Genomic DNA, 24,763 nt, shown 5'->3' on the forward strand with positions numbered 1-24,763 from the left:
CCTGTACTTGAGGATTATTACAGAATAAACATGTTGTCTTTCCTTCAGCTAACATTTGAAGACTCATCCAGGGAAGTGATGAATGATTGACTGTATTTAGCATTCCTTGGGGTTTTCAACAGCACACAGATAAGAGTATGGCAGCTGTGTTCATTACCATCACCAGCTGATGAAAGGGAGTTCGTGGATAAAACATCAGAGGGCTGAAAAGTCTACATTAGAACTGAATGTTAGTGATTAATAGGTATCCATGAAACAGCAAGACAGAAGTCAGCCTTAGACAAGAGATAAACCTTGTCCTAGGAGCAAAGTTTTTTGTGCTTGTTTTTAAGCCCTTGTTTATTATGTGATATAGTGGAAAGAACTAGGAACTTAAAGTCAGACAGATTTGGGTTCAAATTACAGCTCCAACTTTTTCTGGTAGTCATTTTGGGTATCCCTTAAACTCAGAGTCTCTGCTTTATAAAAAGGGAATATTAATTTCAACTTCATAGAGCTGTTATGAGGTTTCAATAATATAACATGTTGAAAGCACCTAGCAAATTGCTGGTCTTAAAGTTAAACATTTGGTAACAGATAGCTCTTATTATTTGGAGAAGGCAATGGCAACCCACTCCAGTACTCCTGCCTGGAAAATCCCATGGATGGAGGAGCTTGGTGGGCTGCACTCCATGGGGTCCCTAGGAGTCGGACACGACTGAGCGACTTCATTTTGACTTTTCACTTTCATTCATTGGAGAAGGAAATGGCAACCCACTCCAGTGTTCTTGCCTGGAGAATCCCAGAGACGGGGGAGCCTGTTGGGCTGCCGTCTATGGAGTCGCACAGAGTTGGACATGACTGAAATGACTTAGCAGCTCTTATTATTCAGTATTTAGTGGAGAAAAAATAAGTAACTTAGTTAAAGAGAAGAAAAATATGCATAGGCATTGCATTGTCCTATAACCTGCTTCAGGCTACTTGATTTTCCTTATTTATTCAATGACAGTTTTACAGTTTTCTGGGACTATTATATACATTATTTCAATTCATCGTTTCAACAATCTTGTTGACAGTTTTACAGCCCATCACACAGGTAAGGAGATTGAGTGTCAGACTAGCTGAAAAACTTGCTCTAAGTTCCCAGGACTAATGAACAATGAATCTTTAACTAGATTCCAACTCTCCCAATTCAGTTTTACTTGCAAACTTAATTGATAGCTCTGTTTGTTTTAACATGGTGTTAGCCTAGAGGTTTTATTTCTGAATGGATCTACTCTATACACTTAATGCAAATCTACTAAGATATGCATATTTGTTATAGGTCCAAGGATGATTTTGAAGCTATATAAGAGGAAAAGTAAGCTTATCAAAATTATTAGCTTTAAAATTCACAAACTGTGGAGAAGGCAATGGCACCCCACTCCAGTACTCCTGCCTGGAAAATCCCATGGACAGAGAAGCCTGGAAGGCTACAGTCCATGGGGTCGCTTAGGGTCGGACATGACTGAGCGACTTCACTTTCACTTTTCACTTTCACGCATTGGAGAGGGAAATGGCAACCCACTCCAGTGTTCTTGCCTGGAGAATCCCAGGGACGGGGGAGCCTGGTGGGCTGCCATCTATGGGGTCACACAGAGTCGGACACGACTGAAGTGATTTAGCAGCAGCAGCAAAGAATGAAGATCTCACATGCCACACCATGTGACTGATAAATAAATAAAATTAAGTTACTTTATATAAAAAAAAATAAAAATTAAAAAAATAAAATTCACAAACCGTTTTTTACACACTGCCAAAGGAATTCTTTTTTTTTTATTTTTTAAATTTTAAAATCTTTAATTCTTACATGCGTTCCCAAACATGAACCCCCCTCCCACCTCCCTCCCCACAACATCTCTCTGGGTCATCCCCATGCACCAGCCCCAAGCATGCTGCACCCTACGTCAGACATGGACTGGGGATTCAATTCTTACATGACAGTATACATGTTAGAATTCCCATTCTCCCAAATCATCCCACCCTCTCCCTCTCCCTCTGAGTCCAAAAGTCCATTATACACATCTGTGTCTTTTTTCCTGTCTTGCATACAGGGTCGTCATTGCCATCTTCCTAAATTCTATATATATGTGTTAGTATACTGTATTGGTGTTTTTCTTTCTGGCTTACTTCACTCTGTATAATTGGCTCCAGTTTCATCCATCTCATCAGAACTGATTCAAATGAATTCTTTTTAACGGCTGAGTAATACTCCATTGTGTATATGTACCACAGCTTTCTTATCCATTCATCTGCTGATGGACATCTAGGTTGTTTCCGTGTCCTGGCTATTATAAACAGTGCTGCGATGAACATTGGGGTACATGTGTCTCTTTCAATTCTGGTTTCCTCAGTGTGTATGCCCAGCCGTGGGATTGCTGGGTCATAAGGTAGTTCTATTTGCAATTTTTTAAGGAATCTCCACACAGTACTCCATAGTGGCTGTACTAGTTTGCATTCCCACCAACAGTGTAGGAGGGTTCCCTTTTCTCCACAGCCTCTCCAGCATTTATTGCTTGCAGATTTTTGGATCGCAGCCATTCTGACTGGTGTGAAGTGGTACCTCATTGTGGTTTTGATTTGCATTTCTCTGATAATGAGTGATGTTGAGCATCTTTTCATGTGTTTGTTAGCCATCCGTATGTCTTCTTTGGAGAAATGTCTATTTAGTTCTTTGGCCCATTTTTTGATTGGGTCGTTTATTTTTCTGGAATTGAGCTGCAGAAGTTGCTTGTATATTTTTGAGATTAGTTGTTTGTCAGTTGCTTCATTTGCTATTATTTTCTCCCATTCAGAAGGCTGTCTTTTCAGGCAACCAGAAAAGCAGATCATTATCTTCAAAAACAGGTAGGAAAAAATATAAAAGACGAGAAAGGAGACAAAGGAGGTGGGGAGGGAGCTCCGTCCCGGGAAGGGAAGCCCGTCCCGGGAAGGGAATTTTAAGAAGAGAGGTTTCCAAACACCAGGAAACACTCTCCCTGCCGAGTCTGTGGCGAACCTTGGAAACACAGAGGGCAACATAACAGGAAGGAAAAATAGATAAATAATTAAAACCAACAGATTACAAGCCCAACAGTAACTCCCCCAGTGGAAAAGCAGCACAGACGCCTGCATCCACCACTGGGAAGTGGGGGCAGGGCAGGGACGCGCGGGAGGCGCGGGCTGCAGAGCTTTGTAAGAATTGGGCAGGAACGCCCCACGCGCAACCAGAACAATCTAACTTGGGCTAGCAAACCAGACTGTGGGATAGCTACCACGTGAAAAGCTCGAACATAAGACACCGCCAGGACCGAGCACAGAACAAAGGACGGAACGGGAAAAGCCGGCTGCAGACCATCCCCCGCCGGGGACAGGCAGCCAGAGTCATAAGGACTGGAAAGGGGCAATTGCAGACCCGGAGAGACTTTACTTACCTAACTGCAAGCAAGCTCCTTTGCAAAGGAATTCTTAAAGTGTTTTTTGGTCATTATGCGGTACAAGGTTGCCAGTGTCTTCTGTAGCAATATGTGCCAAGTTACTTTTTAGCCAGATCCAATCAAAGATTAACAGAAGTTTGAACAGATGCTCAATGAGGTTAAGCCACTGGAGATGGCCAGTATGGATATTTATGTAGCTCTTGGGTTTTATAGACCTGACTTTAAGGCCTTAGTTAATGCTTTCTATAAGTTTAAATTTTAATTCAATATTTAGAAAATTATTGTACCAAAGGAACAGTCTATGATTTTATTTTTATTTCCTTTAGCAAGTTATTACATTAAGCTCCAGAGTATGGTATCATATAATACAAAGGGTGCAGTGAAACACCAGTACTTGTGCTATTTATATCTCTTATCTGTCTGTCTGTCTATCTACAAAGAGAGAAGAGTTATTGCAACACTATTCTTAAGTTGTAGAAGAACCTGAAACAATTTCAATTACCATTAACAGAATAATGACTAATATGTTATTCTATACTGTGTAGCCGCTAAATGGAATGAGTCATATCTTTACCCATTGATTTGGAGGATGTTCTGAGTTGCCATTAAGAAAAGAAGATGCAATAAGCATGGATTAATTTCAGAGAGCTTTCATAAACACACATTTTAGGGAATTGAATTAATGGCATAGATATCAAAGGTAAGCTGTTTTGATTTAAAATATTTTTTGTCAAACTGGATCAGGGAAAGGAAAGCCAGCTCTCTTTCTATTTTTACCTCCTCCTTGAAAACTCATGGATTCCAGTTACCAGGTGCCAGAATTTAAGGGCATACCATTCAAACATCTCAACCAATTTATGGGTAAATTAACTTTTGAAGACTGACCTAGGAATACAACCACTCATTATTATGTTATCACTACAGAGACATTAATGTCTAAAGTCTACATAATCTTTTTACAAATGCCGTGTTACAATATATAAACAGAGCACCAGGGAAATTTGTATAATATACAGTTTTTGCACTGCACAGATACATCTTGTCCACTGAGTGAATGATGTGGAAATCTAATCTCTGCTTCCCACCCCCTCAAGCTCTTTGTCCTATTGTGGGCTGAGATAGCAGGAGGAAGAAGAGCTATTGTGTAATACCTACAAATCTTTTTTTTTTTTTTTTTTACAGACTTCATAAAGGTAGATAAATGAGTCAAAATATAATGGAGAGTCATGGAATAGCAAAAAGGTAATTGGGAAAGAAGACAAAAAGAAAATCTATGCTTTTCTGAGGAAAGGCAGATATAGATTATGACGACCTTAAATCAGTGGTTATCAACAAGGGGGAATTTCACCTCCCTTCCTGCCATCCTGAGGATGTTTGGTAATGTCTGCAGCCATCTCTGATTGTTATGGCTGTGGGGCTGGTCCCGGAATCTAGTGAATAAAGGCCAAGAGTGCAGCTAATGCTGCATCCTAGAATACACAGATGCAGCCTCCTACGTAGAGTAAGCATTCAATCCAAAATTTTAATAGTGCTGCAGTTGATAAGCCAAACTCTAAATGAATACACATTCTACTTAAAAAGATACTAAAATGTTAGGAAGGATTGAAGGCTTGCTGAAAGGAGATTGGCACTAAAATTGCATCTTGCCTGATGCATTATTCCTCCTGAAAGTTAAATATTTTATTATTGGAGCCATTGTTTCATGCTTCTCAATAAGCTGCCAAGTAATGTGATTTTAATGTGGAAAAAAAAAATGTCTCCTAGTTCCAAAAATTTTCCTTCTCAAAAGTAACTTGTTTTATCTGATGTGAACTTTTGTATGCCATTTTCTAAAATTTCTGCACAAATAAGAAATCTAAATCTTTAGAGAATTTTTTCTTGATATTTTGTTCCATCCATTATTTATATCAAATTGTTACTGAGAACTCTTTCCTGAACTTCTAGATTACAAAATATGAAAGTCACAGAGGATGTTGTCCAAAGATTTTCAGTTTCTTGTACAGACACAATGAATGTTTTTTTAAAAAGTATGATTCACAAAAGTGAATATAATATACCGCTATTTTTAAAAACAATGACAAAAGTTCTGGAGTCCCTGGAATAGGAAGAAGCAACTCACTCTGGTATTCTTGCCTGGAAAATTCCATGGACAGAGGCACCTAGCAGGCTACAGTCCATGGGGTCTCAAAGAGTCAGACATGATTGAGCAATTGAGCATGCATGCATGTATATATGTTCCTAGATAGTTGCATCAGCAAACATAAAATGTTGCCCACCAAGTTACTAATTAGTGAAAGAAAGTACAATGGAGGAAGCAAGATTGCTCAATAATAAATAGGCATATAAATAAATAAATAGCTGTGGAAAAGGTAACAGTGTTTATGATAAAAAGTAGGTTATATAGAACGATTCTTTTTTCTTTTAAAGCTGATGGAAAAAAAACTAGATACCAAATGTTGATGGTGATTACCTCTGAATGGAAAATTAAAACAAGCAAAATCCAAAACACCAACATGTTACAGAAAAAAGAGGATGGAATAAAAGAATGAATGTGATAAAGTTGATATGTGGGCATTATAATTGGCTACCTATTCTATTTTGAGAGTTCCCCAGGGACTCCCCAGAGATCATTACCTACCATCTCTTTAAGATGATAATTTGATGGAAATCAATCTTCCTGTTAGAAAAATCTAAAAATAAGGTTTCTGAGAGTGTGCTAATGATTCCTTTCCAGGAAGGTAAATTAAAGTTTTAAGAGATATCAGAAGTGCTTGATTCTAGAGATATTACTGTAGCCCTTTTAAGAATCCCTCTTATTCCACCCTATTAAATTTAAGCTAAGAGTTCCTAAGATCTCACTCTCCTCCAACAAAACAGTACCAGACCTAGAATTTTTGCTATTAACTGTGCCCTTTACACTCTCTATATATTACAAGATCACAAATTACAAGAGAAAACTACCTTCCTAGGCTAGAAAATGCTTATAAATTTTTTTTTCATCTCTTTAAGTCATGTGTTCTTGATAACATCTTGGTTTAATCCTGATTCCCATCTTCTTTCACAGTTTAGCTCAGTTCATAGCTCGACTTTTTCAAGTTGTCATGCATACCACACGTTGATTTGTATTCTGGTCATGGATTCATAGTCCAGCTCAGCGTGGTCAGGCAAATCCACCCCATTCTGCATTAGATCCTCCATGGAACTGATTTTATTTCTACTCTTACTTCAATGTTGGGGAAAATAGAAACAGTAATTCTCTTTGAACCTCTGGAACTGAAGAACTTTGAAAAACAGTGTGTCATAACTCATTAATTGTGTGGTTTTAAATGTCAGTGGTTTATGAATCATTCTCCTGATAAATTAATCATTAATATAATATTTTATTGAGAATTTTTAATACTGACTAACTTGTGAATGAATTTGAAAGTTGTTCTGAATAGAGATCTATTTTTAAAGCTTTAGTATATATAGGCTTATACTTCCAAAATGACTTGTGATATAATGCAAAATATATCTATTAATACTTTGTAGAAGGTCAATATTAATTCATTCCTAAAGAGTACGTTTGTTTCAAATGCCATATGGTTTTATCATCTCCAAGAAATTCATCAATTTCTAAATTTGTGGGAATTACAGGCTCACTAGGGAAGCTCACTCCATGGTCAATCTCGAATGGTTAGAAATGGAAACTCTGGGTTATTAATTATTTTGCCTAACTGAGAGTCTCCACATATTTTTAAAAGATATCCAATATTTCAAAATTTAAGATGAGTTTGCACTAACACACTTAGTGCTGATATCAAGTGCCCCAAACAGCACTACTTAATTCATATACAGCTAATATATTTGAGCTCTTGCTATTATTGGTGTACTAAGCTGACACCTAAAAATATAAACTTTTGCTCTTGGGGGAGTTCAAAATCTAGTGAGACTGAGAAATAATTACAATATAAGTACTACAATCAAAGTAGAAGAAGACTATTCTGAGAACTCAAAGGAGGATTAATCCCAGAATCAGATTTCCCAGGGGTGCTGTCCTCTTCTCACCTCTACTGTCTCCATGGTGCGTTGACCCATTCCCACGGCTGCATCTATCTCTCATGACTCACTTAGCTTTGTTCCTCCCGGAGCGCTGCCTTCCTGTATTTTTTGGCTCATAACTACTTACTCGGCACCTTACATGCAACTGCCACTGACACCCACAACACAAAGTAGCCTGTAAATGAGTAAATGAATCATCCTCAGTCCCAAATCTCCAATTCTTACTATTTTTATCCATGTACTCATTTGGGTCAGAAACTCTATAGTCATCCTTGATGCCCTCTTCTCTCTGTCCTCCCGTATCAATGTCACCATTTCCATTTTCTTTCCTCCACCTCCCCGTTAGGACTAACTCTGACTTCGCTATTCTCTAAGCAAATGCCAGAGCTTATAAAACTGATAACCTCCTACTCAATAATCTTGTCTCCAGTGATAGGCTGCCAGTGAAAAGAAGTGGAGTTTTCTGAGTATCTGAGGTGGAAGGAATTTCATGCAGGGAGCTGGTTATGGAGGTGATGGAAGGACTGACAAGCCTATGGAGGCCAGTGGGATAGCTTGGAAATGAACGATGCTCCAGTCTCACCTCCTGGTTTAGGAGTTCTTTGAGGTAGGCAGGGGAAATGTATTATACAACATTTTCTCTTAAGCATCTGGCATAATACAGTATTTTCAATCTAGTCAACAGTGGCAAAATGCTTACAGAATGAATTAGTCATTCTCATAATCTAAGATCTTTTGACTTAGAAGTTTCTAGCAAATTTTCCCTCCTTTAGGCCCAACTTTTCAATATATCTTACCATAGAAACAACTTGAGTTATTTGTTCTTCTGATTAATTAGGTTCTAGATAAGACATTTAAACTGTCATTGGATGAAATACAAATTTTATCATATTGTTTTTAGGAAATCGGGTTCATTGTAAAGAAAAAAAGCATTTTCATTTTTTAAAAAAATAATTAATCTTTACAGCTTATAAAGTAGATATTAGATCACAGATGCTGAGATTTTTAAATCATACAGTCTCAGTTTTGTATAGTGAGAGTCTCCTGCAGTTCATTGCATTGGAACACAAGGTCATACTCCAGTTGTCATGTTAGTGTCCTATGTGCCCATGTGACTTCCTTAGATGACTCCCATTGGTATAAACCTACAGCTCTCAATATTTTTGTTCACCCGGAAGATCACTTCATTCCCAGATTGTTCAGAACACTACACAAGACTGACAAAAATCTGACTATACAGATGGATAAACCACATGGGGCTATTAGGATGAGATAAAGATAAAAGAAGATTATGAAGCATAGTACAAGCTGCAGTTGTTGAAAAAAAAATCAATATAAAACAAAACATGGCTAAGGAGTAAGCACAACAAATATGTATTAATAGTTAGCATAATACTAGATGATAAGATGAAAGATTAGAAATGAACAGAAAATCTGGAAATACAGTGATGCATTTCTGCTGCAGAATGTACTTAATGGTGACACTGATACACAAAACATTCATTTAAGCAGGAGTCTCAATTAGAAACAGATGTTGTGCGATTCTTTTCAATTACAACCTAAATTGGCTTATTTATCAGGCAATTTTTCACCAAAGTTTGTTTTTGTGAGATGAGTTTGTTTTGTTTTCTCATCCTTGTAAGAAGTACTGTTCATTGCCATCTTATGCATTTAGTCTCCAGGTTACATTTCTGGATAATTGTCATTGTGTTTGATAGAGAATTGTCTCCATAGAAGTAAATATATCTTCTATCACTTTCCTTGCTCTCTTGGTTAATAAACAATATCAAATATGTCTCTTCCCCTCTTTTTCCCAGAAATTTATCATCTCTGAGTGTCAGATTTCTCATAATACCTCCCTTTTTCAAAATCAGTGAAATGTGCCAGATGATTTTGATTTTCTTGGGTTTTTACAATATGTATAATTATTGCTTAATGAAATTCTCATATGGACATCAATCTGCATAATCATTATGGCTTCTTTTGGTTTGAGGAAATAAAGATGAAATCAATTTAGCGCAAGGAAAGTGAAGTTTCTTGTAATTATACAAAGGTTTATAAGAAGTACAGAAATTTATATATAAACTTTATATAAGAAGTTTATATTGAAGTATAGAACATTTCCAGACCTCAGGAGAGCTAGAAATAAGGAACAGGAAGTTCTTTATGAACTTGGCCATTCACTCTCTAAAAATGTCAGACTCTTTCTCCTATGGTTCTTTTCTGCATCTTTCTCCATTTTTTTTCTTCTTTTAAAAGCTGGCTTCTTCTTTTTTATTCAAGCTCCCCTCTCTTTTACTTCATACAAGCAGTGTAGCCCTAGTTCTATGTCATGACCTTTGCATTTGGTGCTACAGCTGCTGTATCAGATCCTTTTGTAGTCACTAAGTCATTTCTAATTCTTTGTGACCCCATGAACTGTAGCCGAGCAGGCTCCTCTGTCTATGGGATTCTCCTGGCAAGAATACCTAGAAAACTATACAAAAAGATCTTCATGACCCAGATAACCACAATGGTGTGATCACTCACCTAGAGCCAGACATCCTGGAATATGTAGTCAAGTGGGCCTTAGGAAGCATCACTCACTATGAACAAAGCTAGTGGAGGTGATAGAATTCCTGTTGAGTTATTTCAAATCCTGAAAGATGATGCTGTGAAAGTGCTGCACTCAATATGTCAGCAAATTTGGAAAATTCAGCGGTGGCCACAGGACTGGAAAAGGTCAGTTTTCATTCCAATCCCAAAGAAAGGCAATGCCAAAGAGTGTTCAAACTACCGCACAATTGTCCTCATCTCACATGATAGCAAAGTAATGTTCAAAATTCTCCAAGCCAGGCTTCAACAGTATGTGAACCATGAACTTCCAGATGTTCAACCTGGATTTAGAGAAGGTAGAGGAACCAGAGATCAAATTGGCAACATCTGCTGGATCATCGAAAAAGCACAAGAGTTCCAGAAAAACATCTACTTCTTTATTAACTACGCCAAAGCCTTTGACTGTGTGGATCACAGCAAACTATGGAAAATTTTTCAAGAGATGGGAATATCAGGCTACGTGACCTGCCTCCTGAGAAATCTGTATGCAAGTCAATAAGCAACAGTTAGAATTGGACATGGAACAACAGACGGATTCCAAATCGGGAAAGGAGTACGTCAAGGCTGTATATTGTCACCCTGCTTATTTAACTTATATGCAGAGTACATCATGTGAAATGCCAGGCTGGATGAAGCACAAGCTGAAGTCAAGATTGCCAGGAGAATTATCAATAACCTCAGATATGCAGATGACACAACCCTTATGGCAGAAAACGAAGAACTAAAGAGCGTCTTAATGAAAGTGAAAGAGGAGAGTGAAAAAGATGGCTTAAAACTCAACATTCAGAAAACTAAGATCATGGCATCCAGTCCCATCACTTCATGGAAAATAGATGGGGAAAAATGGAAACAACGACAGACTTTATTTGGGGGGGCTCCAAAATCACTGCCGACGGTGACTGCAGCCATGAAATTAAAAGACACTTGGTCCTTGGAAGAAAAGCTATGACCAACCTAGACAGCATATTAAAAAGCAGAGACATTACTTTGCCAACAAAAGTCCATCTACTCAAAGCTATGGTTTTTCCAGTAGTCATGTATGGATGTAAGAGTTGGACTCTGAAGAAAGCTGGGCACCAAAGAATTGATGCTTTTGAACTGTGGTGTTGGAGAAGACTCTTGAGAGTCCCTTTGACTGCAAGAAGATCCAGACTGTCAATCCTAGAAGAAATCAGTCCTTCATATTCATTGGAAGGACTGATGCTGAAGCTGAAACTCCAATACTTTGGCTACCTGATGCAAAGAACTGATTCATTGGAAAAGACCCTGATGCTGGGAAAGATTGAAGGTGGGAGGAGAAGGGGATGGCAGAGGTTGAGATGGTTGGATGGCATCACTGACGTGATGGACATGAGTTTGAGTAAGCTCCAGGAGTTGGTGATGAACTGGGAAGTCTGGTGTTCTGCAGTCCATGGGGTTGCAACGAGTTGGACACAACTGAGTGACTGAACTGAACTGAACTGAGCCATTCCCTTCTCCAGAGGTTCTTCCAGGCTCAGGAATTGAACCTGCATCTCCTGCATTAGCAGACAGATTCTTTAGTAGTGAGCCACCAGGGAAGCCCATCAGATCCTCTATCCAGTAGCAAATTTCTGGGAGAGGATTCTGATTGGCCCATCTCATCTTCTTGCGTCAGGCACAAGTTTATCATCTGCCTATAAATCATCTGGTCTTAGATTAGATATCTACTCTTCATTCCAAAGGTGGGAGGAGGGCAGAATCCTGTGATATAGAACATGTTCACACTCAGTTAGCAGGAACTGTAGGCAGGGCAGTTTAACCACAGAAGTTTCTGTAGAAGTGATGCACAGCTCGGCTACAATCAGTTTTGGGGGAAAGCAACCTAAGTTTTAGAAAGAGAGGATCTCAGAGTTCAACTAAGATGGCATAAAAGTTTTATAAGGAACAGAGAGGTGTGCTTGGGACCCCTTGTGATGCATAATGTGCAATCAAATCAATGAAATATAAGATATAAATGTGTGCAAGGGCTTTGGTTCTTATATATGAAAGTTCTCCCTCTTTGAAAAGGAGTTTGAAAAGGAGGGATTGCTCATATGATCCTTCTGAGTAGATGCAATACAATTAGATGTTAAATCAATATTTTGTCTCTTCACTATTGAATTAGTTTGAGTTGTGTGCTGATTGTGGAGGCAGCTAATAAGAGACTTTCACTTTTTCTAGCCCACTATGCAGTCTTCTTAGAGCTCATTTTATTAAAATATATATTTGCCAAAACCATGTAACTTTTTCACTCTTCTGATGCTAGATAATTAAGGAATTTTTGTCAATGATCTCTTATGTTATAGTGGCAAATTATGAACCATCTAGTGTTAGCATTCCTTACACAAAGTTTTAAGGAATATATTAAAAGTTTGAGTAGACATGTTGAAGATATTATTTTACTAATAATACAGTTATCTTACTGATACTAGAAAGGAAGATATTTTCATTTAAGGCAGAGTTCATAACCTTGACACTATTGACATTTGGAGTCAGTTAATTCTTTGTTATAGGGGATGCATGGTGCAGTGTTTTAGGCTGGGGAGCATACCTGGCCACTACCCAAAGATGCTAGTGTTACCAAGTCCAAGTTCTTACTGGTCGCAGCACAACAAACCAATAAATCAAAAGGTGAAGTATTAGGGCAAGGAATAGTGGCTTCATTCAGAAAGCCAGAAAACTGAGAAGATGGCGGACTAGTGTCCCAAAGAACCATCTTATCTGAGTTAGAATCCAGGCTTATTTTATACTTAAAGGGGAGGCAGTGGGACTGGTTGGTGTAGACTCCTTGATGCCAGAATCCTTTGTTTTTTCAGCTGTCAACATAGGTCTGGTCACCATGGTTCCTGTAAACCTCCAACAAGACAATTGTTATGCTCTGCTCTGCAGCTTTTCATCTCAGTATAAATGGAAAAGTGTTAAAGCTTCAAAGGTCAAGCCTATGAGGCAGATTATGAGGAAGAGCTATTATGTATGTTTCATGCTATACAAAACAGTCTTTTACAAAGGTGCAGAGCCAGCATGACTCAGCACCAGCAGCAGAGCACAAAGATTAAAGCTGAACGAATAGATCCCGCATGGAGTCAGGTTTGTTCTTCTCTGTGATATCAGCTGCACACAGAGTACTCTCAGTTGTGACAACTAAAACTGTCTTCAGACATTGTGAAATATTCTCTGGCTAACAAAATCATCCAGAGCTCAAAACTACTGCTCTAAAATGAATGTTCCCCTTTTCTATCTGACTCGTTCCACTAAACATAGTACCCTCTAGGCTCATCCATGTTATAAATGGCAAAATTCCATTCTTTTTATGGCTGAGTTACATTATATATATATATATATCCATATCCATTTATCTGTTGATGGACACAAGTTGATTACATATGTTGGAAAGACAAATGCTGTATGTTGTCACTTATGTGTGGAATCTAAAAAATAAAATAAAGGAATATAACAAAGCGGAAACAGACTCACAGATATAGAGAATAAACTAGTGGTTACCAGCAGGAAGGGAGAAGAGGGGAGGGGCAAGAAAGATAGGTGTAGCGGATCAAGAGGTACAAACTTCTGTGTATAAAATAAAGAAGATAAAAGGATATATTGTGCAGCACAGGGAATATCACAAATATTTTGTAATAACCTTAAATGGAATATAATCTATAAAAATTTTGAATCATATGCTGTAAACCTGAAACTAAATTGTGAATCAACTGTACTTCAATAAAAATAAGTATATAAAAGAATATTACCTTTATTCTCCAAAAGGACTGCTTTCATTTATTAGAAATATTTTCTTATTGCTTTAAGCATTTTTAGATTTAAAAAGGATGGGTTTTGGAGATTACTGACTTGATATTGTTTATCCTGCTTTTCTTCAATGAATCAAATTCTCTCATGCCTGAATTAGCCTGACCAATTTCATTAGGAATCTCATACCAGTTAATCCCATTAATTTGCCTCAGTGTCAAAGAATCTCCTATGGCCCATAGTTTCTAAATATGTCATACTTTTGTCAAGGAGTAGCTTGCACACTTGAGAAAGGTAGTTGAACAATATCATACACCTGAAAGAAAAATGATTTTAGAGTTCTTGGCCAAAGTATCAAAACCTTTCATTTCTTTATGAAAAATTTCCATCCTCCCTGGAGTGCTTACACTTTGACCTAATGAAAAATTAGTAGAAAATCTGTTGTATCAGAGAAAAAAAAATACAGCAATTTTAAGCCTTTCTTTTCCATCTAAAAAATAGACTACACCAAAGAATATTTAGGCTTTACTATATGCAGATATGACTGTAAATATTTATACTAAAGTGCAGATAGAAAAAAAATAATTTATTTAAAATTCAGTAAGTAGTTTCCTAGAGACGTAAACATAACTTCTCTTAGGGAGAATTTGCCTATCTCATGAGGTGGTGAGAATGAAATGTAATAATAGATATGAAGCTCTATGGAAACCACAGAGCATATAGCATTTTCTAGAAGGAAATTGTTATCATGCTTGTGGTAAAATATGCGTAGGAAGGATATATTACTCTGTTTTAAGTCTTTCCACATTGTGCATAATTATCATCACAATGATCATTAGTTTCAAAAAGTTTTTTGAAGGTTATCAAACTCATGGGTCCATATTTGCATTTATCATAGAATCAGGTCCTAGATTAAGATGATAGCCCTGGAAATGCATAAGAAGAAAAGTCCTAAAAGGTACTTGTTCTGCATCACCCACTTCCTAGAGTTAACTACTAGCATCCATGGACCAGAAAGAAGGCTGAGCACTGAAGAATTGATGCTTTCCAACTCTGGTGCTAAGGAGAAGACTCTTGAGTGTCTCTTGGACTGCAAGATCAAACCAGTCAATCCTACAGGAAATCAACTCTGAATACTCGTTGGAGGGACTGATGCTGGAGCTGAAGCTCCAATACTTTGGCCACCTGATGCAAAGAGCTGACTCATTGAAAAAGACACTGATGCTGGGAAAGATTGAGGGCAGGAGGATAACTGGGCTACAGAATATGAGATGGTTGGATGGCATCTTGACTCAATGGATATGAGTTTGAGCAAACTGGGAGATGGTGAAGGACAGGGAAGCCTTGGGTACTACAGCCCATGGGGTCACAAAGAGTCAGATACTACTGAGCAGCTGAACAACAACATAAATTTCCACTGAATGATTTCTTATTGCACATAGAGTAAATTACTGCTTTAATTGGGAAACATGGTGTGATGTTTAGTCAATATTTATTGAAAACAGAGTGAGTTGTATAGAGCAAAGATCTCAGTACATGTGTATAGTTCTTTCTTTACAGAAAACAAGATTTTCCAGAAAGGGAAAGGGACAAGCACACACACACACACACACACACACACACACACACACACACACACACACACACATGCATGCACTTAATTTATGCGGAGGTCACTCAAGTTGACGTTATTTTCTCCTTCCACTCGCCATTATTTACTTACCACAAGAATATTTTAATTATAATGTTAGTTAATAGAATATTATGTCATTATAATCATTTGTACTTTACAATAAGTTTTTCCTCATCACACATTAAAACTCCTTTTAATGAAGAGAATGTAGTGTAAGGATTTTTCCTCATAGTCTTATTGTGAGGAAATCCTCTGCAGCACTTGAGAGAGCTGGAGGTTAATGAGTATTCAGCATGAGTAGTGAAACATGTAACCCGTTGCTGGTCATGCTGATGCCTGTGACAATGTTTACAATAATGTAGCTTGAGATAGCTATTAGTTGTATTACATCGTCTGAATTACAAACAAGACCCCAACAAGACTTACAACACAGACAAGCGCTTATTTTCATGGTTACTGGGGTCTTTCTGCCTACAAGTTCTTTTATAAACATCTCTTTAAAAGTGGCAATGCCTATGAAAATAAATATGTACATTATAAGTAGTTTGAAAGTATATTAATCTTTAAACAGCAGTGAATAATTCTGAAGATAATCTATTTGTTTAGCATGCTAGTTTCTAAAATACCTGCACCCTAATTTTCCTAAGCAATGTTTTCAATAAGCCAATAAAATGCTATTATTTTTATTTTAGAAGTGAGACATTGGAGATAACAGTGGGTTAAGTTAGTAGCTCATGGTTACATAGCTCTACAAGTGGTAGATTTTGGCATCAAGATGTTTTAGAATCTAAGGTTCAGAATCTGTCCAATCTATTGTACTCCAAAAAGGTATGATGCTTACAACTTGAAGAGGGTGCAAATGAGAATGTCAGCAATTGAGAAGAGAAGTGTACATAACCCTGTAGGTTCTCTTTTTCTGTTCTCCTTGAAGTGAAGGTAGGGTGGAAGGAAGTTTCAGATCTATAAAAGGGATATTGTATGATTAATAGCGAGCAAATGTCCTTCTCATTGAACATGAAAGAATTAAATTATTGTAAGTTTGTTTCTGACTAAACAATGTAAACATTCTCGAATATAGTGGTTAAAGGACATTGGAACTCATTGTCCAGAGTAAATATTAAAGACAATATCATTTAGGATATTTCACAAATGCATTAATATCCACATAGGGATCTAGATGAAGTACAGTTGACCCAGATGTAAGACATGAGCAGAGTCAGTGAACCAGTGAAGTCGCTCAGTCGTGTCCGACTCATTGTGATCCCATGGACTGTAGCCTACAAGGCTCCTCCATCCATGGAATTTTCCAGAGTACTGGAGTGGATTGCCATTACCTTCTCCAGGGATCTTCCCGACCTGGGGATCAAACCCAGGTCTCCCACATTGCAGGCAGATGCTTTACTGTTCGAGTTACCAGGAAAGCCTGAGCAGAGTCAATGTTTCTCAAATCAGTTCAGTCACTCAGTTGTGTCCAACTCTGCGACACCATGGACTGCAGCATGCCAGGCTTCCCTGTCCATCACCAACTCCCAGAGCCTACTCAAACTCACGTCCATTGTGTTGGTGATGCCATCCAACCATCTCATCCTCTGTCATCCCCTTCTTCTCCTGCCTTCAGTCTTTCCCAGCATCAGAGTCTTTTCCAATGAGTCATTTCATCACATCAGGTGGCCAATGTATTGGAGTTTCAGCTTCTACATCAGTCCTTCCAGTGAGTATTCAGGACTGATTTCCTTTAGGATCGACTGGTTGGATCTCCTTGCAGTCCAAGGGACTCACAAGAGTCTTCTCCAACATCACTGTTCAAAAGTATCAATTCTTTGGCACTCAGCTTTCTTTAGAGTCTAACTCTCACATCCATACATGACTACTGGAAAAACCATAGCTTTGACTAAACAAAGCTTTTTTAATTTGTTGGTAAACTAATGTCTCTGCATTTTAATATGCTGTCTAGGATGGTCATAACTTTCCTTCCAAGGAGCAAGCATCTTTTAATTTCATGGGCTTCCCCTGTGGCTCAGCTGGTTTCTCAAAGAGTTGTATGTGTGTATATGTATATATATATATATAAAACAATGGCAGTATACAGAGTTGTGCAGGAGTGATATTGTGTTTTCTTAATTGTTGCTAATGCATTCAGCTAAAGCTATTGACTTTTAAAAGAAAAAGTGAATCATTTTTTTTAATGATACTAGGACCCACAACTTAAGCCTTTATGATGTTATTGTGACCTCATATTCTTTTAATGGACAATTTGCCTGGTGGCTCAGATGGTAAAGAGTCTGCCTGCAATGCAGTGGACCTGGGTTCCATCCCCAGGGTTGGGAATGTCCCCTGGAGAAGAGAATGGCAACCCACTCCAGTATTCTTGCTTGGAGAATCCCATGGACAGAGGAGCCTGCTGGGCTACAGTCCTTAGGGTGGCAAAGAGTCAGACAAGACTGAAGCAACTGAGCAAGCACACACACTGCTCATGTCCGTTCTCAGGCCAAATGAGTATCTCCATCCACATGTTCTACATAAACTACATTTTACGATTGATAGACAAGTCATAATTTGCTATAAAAATCCAGATAATGGAAACTGATAACCTTTATAAGGCAAACAACACTATTCATTCAGAAGGTATTTGCAGTTTAGAGCACATCTTTTCCTTATAAATGCACCCATTTTTAGTTATTATTTAACAAACATACTCCTTCAAAACAGTACTATAAATACAACATCCAGGGGTAGATATTTGTGAACATAAATCTCTAAGTACAACTTCCCTTAACAGCCTTCCCCGTGATTTCATGACCTTAACTTCAAACGTTAAAATTCAATTAAATGGATTTACTCTATATTGGTACAAATGCTTCTGCATGCTCTAGTACTTCTAACCTGTTGGTTACCTTATACTTGGAGGTGCAACTCACAGCATATTCAAATGTAACCTCATAGCAGGCCTGAAGAATGCGGAGTCTCTGGGCATCCACAGTACCACATACCATCAGGTTCTTAACAAAAAGGCTTTTAGCTGAACTGAAGAAAATGATGATGATGATGATGATGATGGTAAAATTCTTTTTTTTTTTTTTTTGGTTTCCTTTCTTTTACAGGATTATACTCTCACCATGTATTTCCAGCAGTCTTGGAAAGACAAAAGGCTTTCTTATTCTGGAATCCCACTAAACCTCACACTAGACAACAGGGTGGCTGATCAACTCTGGGTACCAGACACCTACTTTCTGAATGACAAGAAATCCTTTGTGCATGGGGTTACAGTGAAAAATCGCATGATCCGCCTGCATCCTGATGGAACAGTTCTCTACGGACTCCGGTAAAGAGCTTTGTGTTTCATATTTTATTGCTGTTGTGCATGTCGTTAACTTTTACTTTTGGAAATGCGCAGAAGGGAGAAAGGCAAGTAGGTAAATATGTAGACTCTCTAATCTTGATAATAAAATTATATTAAAGTTCAGAAAAATCTCTTTAGAACTATTTGAGCTAAAGCTAGACAACTTTGTCCATCAAAAGTAAATGATTTGTTCTTATCTTTAAATAATAAACATAGTAATAGGAATATGTTTTTGTTGGATAGATTTCACACCTAGTTTATTCTTGGTTACATCTTTAGGCAATTGCTTGATTATCTCAGGTCTACCCAGACTGAATGTTTTCTGGGTATTCTGTGTAGCTACTTGATTATGAAATTATTATGAATTTGGAAACAATATTCTGAAGAAATTGGAAAATATTTTGTTGGTGACTCTGAGAAAATTCAGAGTGATTTCATTCCCTTAAATTTATGTGTTTCCACTTTTTTTTTCATATATATGATCCACTTTAAGTTAATTGTTCTGTTTCTTATGTGGTAGGGGTTGAAGTTCATTTCTTTTCCATATGGCTATCCAGTTATTCTAGCCCTATTTATTGGAAAGTCTTTGCTTTTTGCATTAGATTGTGTTGGTACCTTTGACTGGATGAATGGGGTCTATTTTTAGGTCCTATTCTGTCCCTTTGTTCTCTATGTCCATCCTTAGACAGTATCACACTATTTAATTACCATATCACACTATTTAATTACAATATCTATAAGGTAAGTCATGAAGTCATATAAGTCTTTCAATTTTATACTGACTGTTTAAGATTGTTTTGGAAATGCTAATACCTTTGCATCTCACTATATAACTTCTAGGATCAACTTCTCAATTTCTATCCAAAAAAGTCTGCTGGAATTATAACTGAGATTATATTCAATCTCTACAGCAGTGCAGAGAGAATTGATTTAAAGTTATGAAGCTTTTTAATCCATGAATGTTTCTTTATTTATTTATCTTTTTCTCAGCAATATTTTTCATCACACTGTGTTTATTTTTTTAAGAATCAAGTATAAAAGAGGTCTTGTACACTGATAGAGGTTAACCTTCATGTAATTAAAAGTTTACTAAAACTTTTAGGCTACAATTCAAATCAGCTTCCAGTTTTACCAGAAAATATCTGAATTGTAACATATTATTGTAGGATATGAAGTGTGGTGGTTCTTTAATCTTTGTTGTCACCTTTTGTGATCCATTTGAGAAGCTGATGAAATTCTATTGTTTTAGAGTGGTCATAAGTCCCCTAAAATCCTTTTATATAGCATCAATGCCAAGGTAAAACTGTACTTAAGGGCCAAAAGTGTATAATTAACGTGTATCTGATATCTGAAAACACGCAAGTGAAAAGAATGCATCTGTGATAAAACTTTTCAACTTAACCTAATGGTTGGTTATTTAATTGATAGCTTTGGTCTTCCTTTGCACAGTGACATAGTATCAGTTGATCTTGGCAAAATGATCTTTGGAATTTTCTCACCCTTTCAGTACTCAGTTCAGTTCAGTTCAGTTCAGTCACTCAGTCATGTCTGACTCTTTGCGACCCCATGAATCGCAGCACGCCAGGCCTCCCTGTCCATCACCAACTCCCAGAGTTCACTCAGACTCATGTCCATTGAGTCAATGATGCCATCCAGCCATCTCACCCTCGGTCGTCTCCTTCTTCTCCTGCCCCCAATCCCTCCCAGCATCAGAGTCTTTTCCAATGAGTCAACTCTTCGCATGAGGTGGCCAAAGTACTGGAGTTTCAGTTTTAGCATCATTCCTTCCAAAGAAATCCCAGGGCTGATCTCCTTCAGAATGGACTGGTTGGATCTCCTTGCAGTCCAAGGGACTCTCAAGAGTCTTCTCCAACACCACAGTTCAAAAGCATCAATTCTTCTGTCAACTCCAGTTAAAAATCTCTGACCTAAAGTCCTCTCAGAAAAAATGATGAAATAAACGAAGTCTCTTGAGTGTATTGATATTACTACAGATAAAATCTACTAATGCAAGAGCACAGTGGTAGTCATTAGTGATGGTCATACAATGGAAATCAGGTGTGATTTTTCTATTACCTATGTAGCTTCCATTCTATATAACTAACATACAAAGTGATGAATTACCCTTATAAAGTTTTCTGGGAGAATAACTATTTAACCCATGACCCAATTTAGTAGCCTGATGGGCCACAATGTGTATATTCACTGTATGTTATTTTTCAACTGTATATAAAAAGTTGTTTGTTTTTTTTTTAAAGCAACTAGATGTTTTACAAGTAAGAATGTGGGTGGCAATTTCAAAGTTTTTTCTAAATTATTGGCAGTCCCAACCAATGGCAATGCTGCAAAAGAATAAAATTAGTTGAGAACAATGAAGTTGAACATTTGAACCTCATTTTAAATTAAGATAACTGAGGCCCAGAAGGGGAAAGGGCCTGATCTAAGGGACAACAAATGATAGAATTAGGATTAAAGTCCAGATCTTGATTCCCATAAGAATGGTGTGCTTTTCTCACCCCACTGTCTTTCAGATACACTTAAAGTCAATCCCTTCTTCCAAGTTACATAGCGTTGCTTTCTCCTCTTTGGAGCCAACCCATGACTTGGTAGCTAGGAGCCCGGCAACAGATCTCTCAAAGAAAACACAAATCCTTCATCTGTTACCTGATCTCTGATCTCTTTCTGGCATCAGTTTTCTCCGTAAAAGCCTCACATTAGTTCTAATATTTTTCCCCTCCTCTGTCTTTCTATCTTTTCCCTCACAGATTAGGTGTTCTTTTCCCTAGAGATTATAAATGTCCTGGAGAAACCATAAGGTATAACAAAGAAAGCATGACCATCTGGAGTCAGAGGATCAAAGCTGGGTTCATTCTCTGACTGCTTGACCTTAAGTTATAAACTGACCCTTACTTAGTTTCATCAGGTGCAACAATGGGCTAATAACATCTGATTCATTATTGGGAAGTTTTTATGAAATAATGAATATGTTGCTGCTGTTACTGTTGCTGCTGTTAAGTCGCTTCAGTCGTGTCTGACCTGTGCGACCCCATGGACAGCAGCCCACCAGGCTTCCCCGTCCCTGGGATTCTCCAGGCAAGAATACTGGAGTGAGTTACCATTTCCTTCTCCAATGCATAAAAGTGAAAAGTGAAGTCGCTCAGTCGTGTCCGACTCTTAGCGACCCCATGGACTACAGCCTACCAGGCTCCTCTGCCGTGGGATTTTCTAGGCAAGAGTACTGGAGTGGGCTGTTAATACATGTAAATACTAAGCTATATTTCTTTAAAGTTATTGTGCCTGATATAGCCTTACTATGTTATAAGCCTTAGTGGAAAAGCTGTATAGTAAGGGTGTTTCTCTAACTCCTACGTGTGTCAGAGACAGAGATACAGTTGTTCAATTAAGAAAGCATTCACTGAGTGCCTAGTGTGTGCAGTATACCTATTATTCTGTCCCTGGGATTAATTATCCAGAAACTGGGTAGAAATTTGTCATTGTGGCAGAGTGGAGACACCTGGGACTTTGAGTCAAAGACACATGTGGCCTGACTAGTTTGTACTCTTCAATAAGCTATTTCCTCTATGAGTTTCAGATTACTCAGCCTTAAAGAGACAGGGATTGGACAAAATCATTCCTAAATTCTCTTTCAAATCTCAATTTCATTGCTTCTATGATTCTATATCATGGCTTATTCATTTTCAATCCTCTGATATAACATTTCCTAGGCTTAGACAGGACAATCTTCACTTTTTTCTTTGTAGTTGCCTTTTCAGGAATAATTGCCATTGTCACTTCCTAAGCCCATGCACCAGAAAATCCTTATAGTATAACATAGGTATTGACGTAGTTATGACCATACCGATTCTAGACAAAGAACCAGTAGATTGAAACTTTTTGCCTTATCCATAAGTCCAGCTATAGTCATCATGAATTGAGACCATGAATCACGGGGGTTGTTTTTAAGCAATTATGGTGTCAATGGGATTTTCTGAATGTACCTGAAAGGCCCTTTAATCAGGAAATCCAAAGTCATAAGACCATATCATTAAATGGATTCCACATTTTGCTATATTCAAACTCAATGTGAGATGCTATAACTTAGTTTATATAAAGGACACAAGAATAGAGTTAGCTGTTTGCTATTTTTGTGAACTATGTCAAATCATATTGTACACACCAGAGATGGCACACAGTTCTGTAAAACCTCTAAAATAAGAGAGTGGTGTCTGAAGAGGTCTGCTGCTACTGTGCAACAGGCATTCAGCACAGAGGAAAAAACTACATTCTGTTGTGCTTCTTAAGCTCAGATTTCCCTTGCTGCAACAAAATGTGTCACACCAAAAAATAACCCTGCAATCATTATTACTTCCTCTTCCACTTTGCCAGGAATCCATATAAAGGATGGAAGTCTGTGATGTGCTGTAAGATATGGCAGGCAATGCGATTTGTCCATGAGCCATGAGCTCTCCACCCTGCTCCTCTCAAGGCATATAATGTCCTTTCTTACTTAAAGTGGATACAAAATATCAGCTGCCTCAATATCACACATCAAATCCTTAAAATTCTGTCTGTCCTCCCTTTCTTTCATTTAACTCTGAGGAAGTTTCTCTCTTCTTTCTAAGGCTTATCTCTCCACATCCGCATTTAATCTTCTTGTTGGACGCTCTTCAGATTTTGCTCTCTTCTTTATTAAATCTTCCCCTGCTGGCACCTTCACTTCTCTTTTGTCTTCAAGCACGACTCCTTGAATAGCTTTGGTTTCCTCTATTTCCTCACCATCCATCTATTCTGTACTCTCCAAAGGCATGGCTCCCGCCCGTGTTCCATTCCTAAAACATGTCAAAAATTACCAGAACTATTGCTGGTTCTCAGTCTATAGTCTTGACCTCTCTGGATGATTTTAAGAGTATTGATTGGCCTTGAGTTCAGAATTTCCAAGCACAATTTTTTTCATTATTCTTGTTCTTCTGTCTTTTTGCTGTTCTATCAATTTTTTTTGTCTCTGGTTGTGAACTAGAGGGGTTCCTTGAATTTTGAGCAACTCATTGAATTTAACAGCTTAAATACCTTAAATATGAAATCATTGAGATTAGAAAAATATTTTTAATTGTTTGCCGAGCATCTGTATGTGGAGGCTTGCCCTGACAGTTATTACTGACATGACCCCTATTTTGCATTATCCGTTTTCCCTCAAATCAGCTTTTCCTCCTTAGACAACTACTAACAAAAGACATCAGCCTCATAGTCCATAGACAGAGACGCGTAAGCATCTTTGACTCTCGACCTCTTTTGTCCCAAGATCCAATCTGATGCTTCCTCTCTATCTAGACCATTGCCATGTCCAAACCACTTCCATCACCTCAGTTAACAGCTCAACTCTCTGTTACTTCCTGGCCAATTTCCTATTTTAATTTTACTTGTTCTCATCATTTTCATCATATTCTTCCTACCATGCATGTCAGATCATATCAATCCCACATTAAAAAAAGATAAAAACAAACCAAAAATATCTCTGCAGTCCCCATAAAATTAAGTTTTCATTCTCCTGTCTGGAAGCTGAGACCCTCTGCTTCTGCATATGACCAAAATGTCTTTCAAACATTTCCTTTCTTTATGAAGCCTAAACTTTTATAAAACAACTATTTCTCTAAACACATCTAGTGCATTTCAAATTCAAGTAGATCCCAAATTTTTTATAGATCATTCTTATACTAAAACTATTAGTTCTTGACTTGAAATTCACATTTAACTGGGCATCCTGTATCTCATGTGGCAACCCTCCAGCCCTGCTGAAATGTCCTCTCTTCTTTATTCCCATATAGCTTCCCCTACTCCATCTCTCTTCTTTCCTTAGAAGCCTCTCTCAAACCCTATTTTTTTTTTATGAGGATTTTTATAGTATTCTCAACCACATAAAAACTTGTTCTCATCTGATACCTTATTTCACTTTAATCTACTAAATGCCCATGAGAT

At 37.7% G+C, this 24,763-nt stretch overlaps 1 protein-coding gene across 1 annotated transcript in view; it reads left to right on the forward strand.

Moving 5' to 3' along the window:
• The window catches only part of GABRB1 (gamma-aminobutyric acid type A receptor beta1 subunit), a 438,453-nt gene that overhangs the window by 144,751 nt on the left and 268,939 nt on the right, over positions 1-24,763 (forward strand). Inside the window, exon 4 of the mRNA XM_005681579.2 lies at positions 18,552-18,772. Coding sequence (XP_005681636.1) covers positions 18,552-18,772 — 221 coding nt within the window. The remainder of the gene's footprint in view (positions 1-18,551; positions 18,773-24,763) is intronic.

This window comes from Capra hircus, chromosome 6 (assembly GCF_001704415.2).
Source record: "Capra hircus breed San Clemente chromosome 6, ASM170441v1, whole genome shotgun sequence".
NCBI lineage: Eukaryota > Metazoa > Chordata > Mammalia > Artiodactyla > Bovidae > Capra > Capra hircus.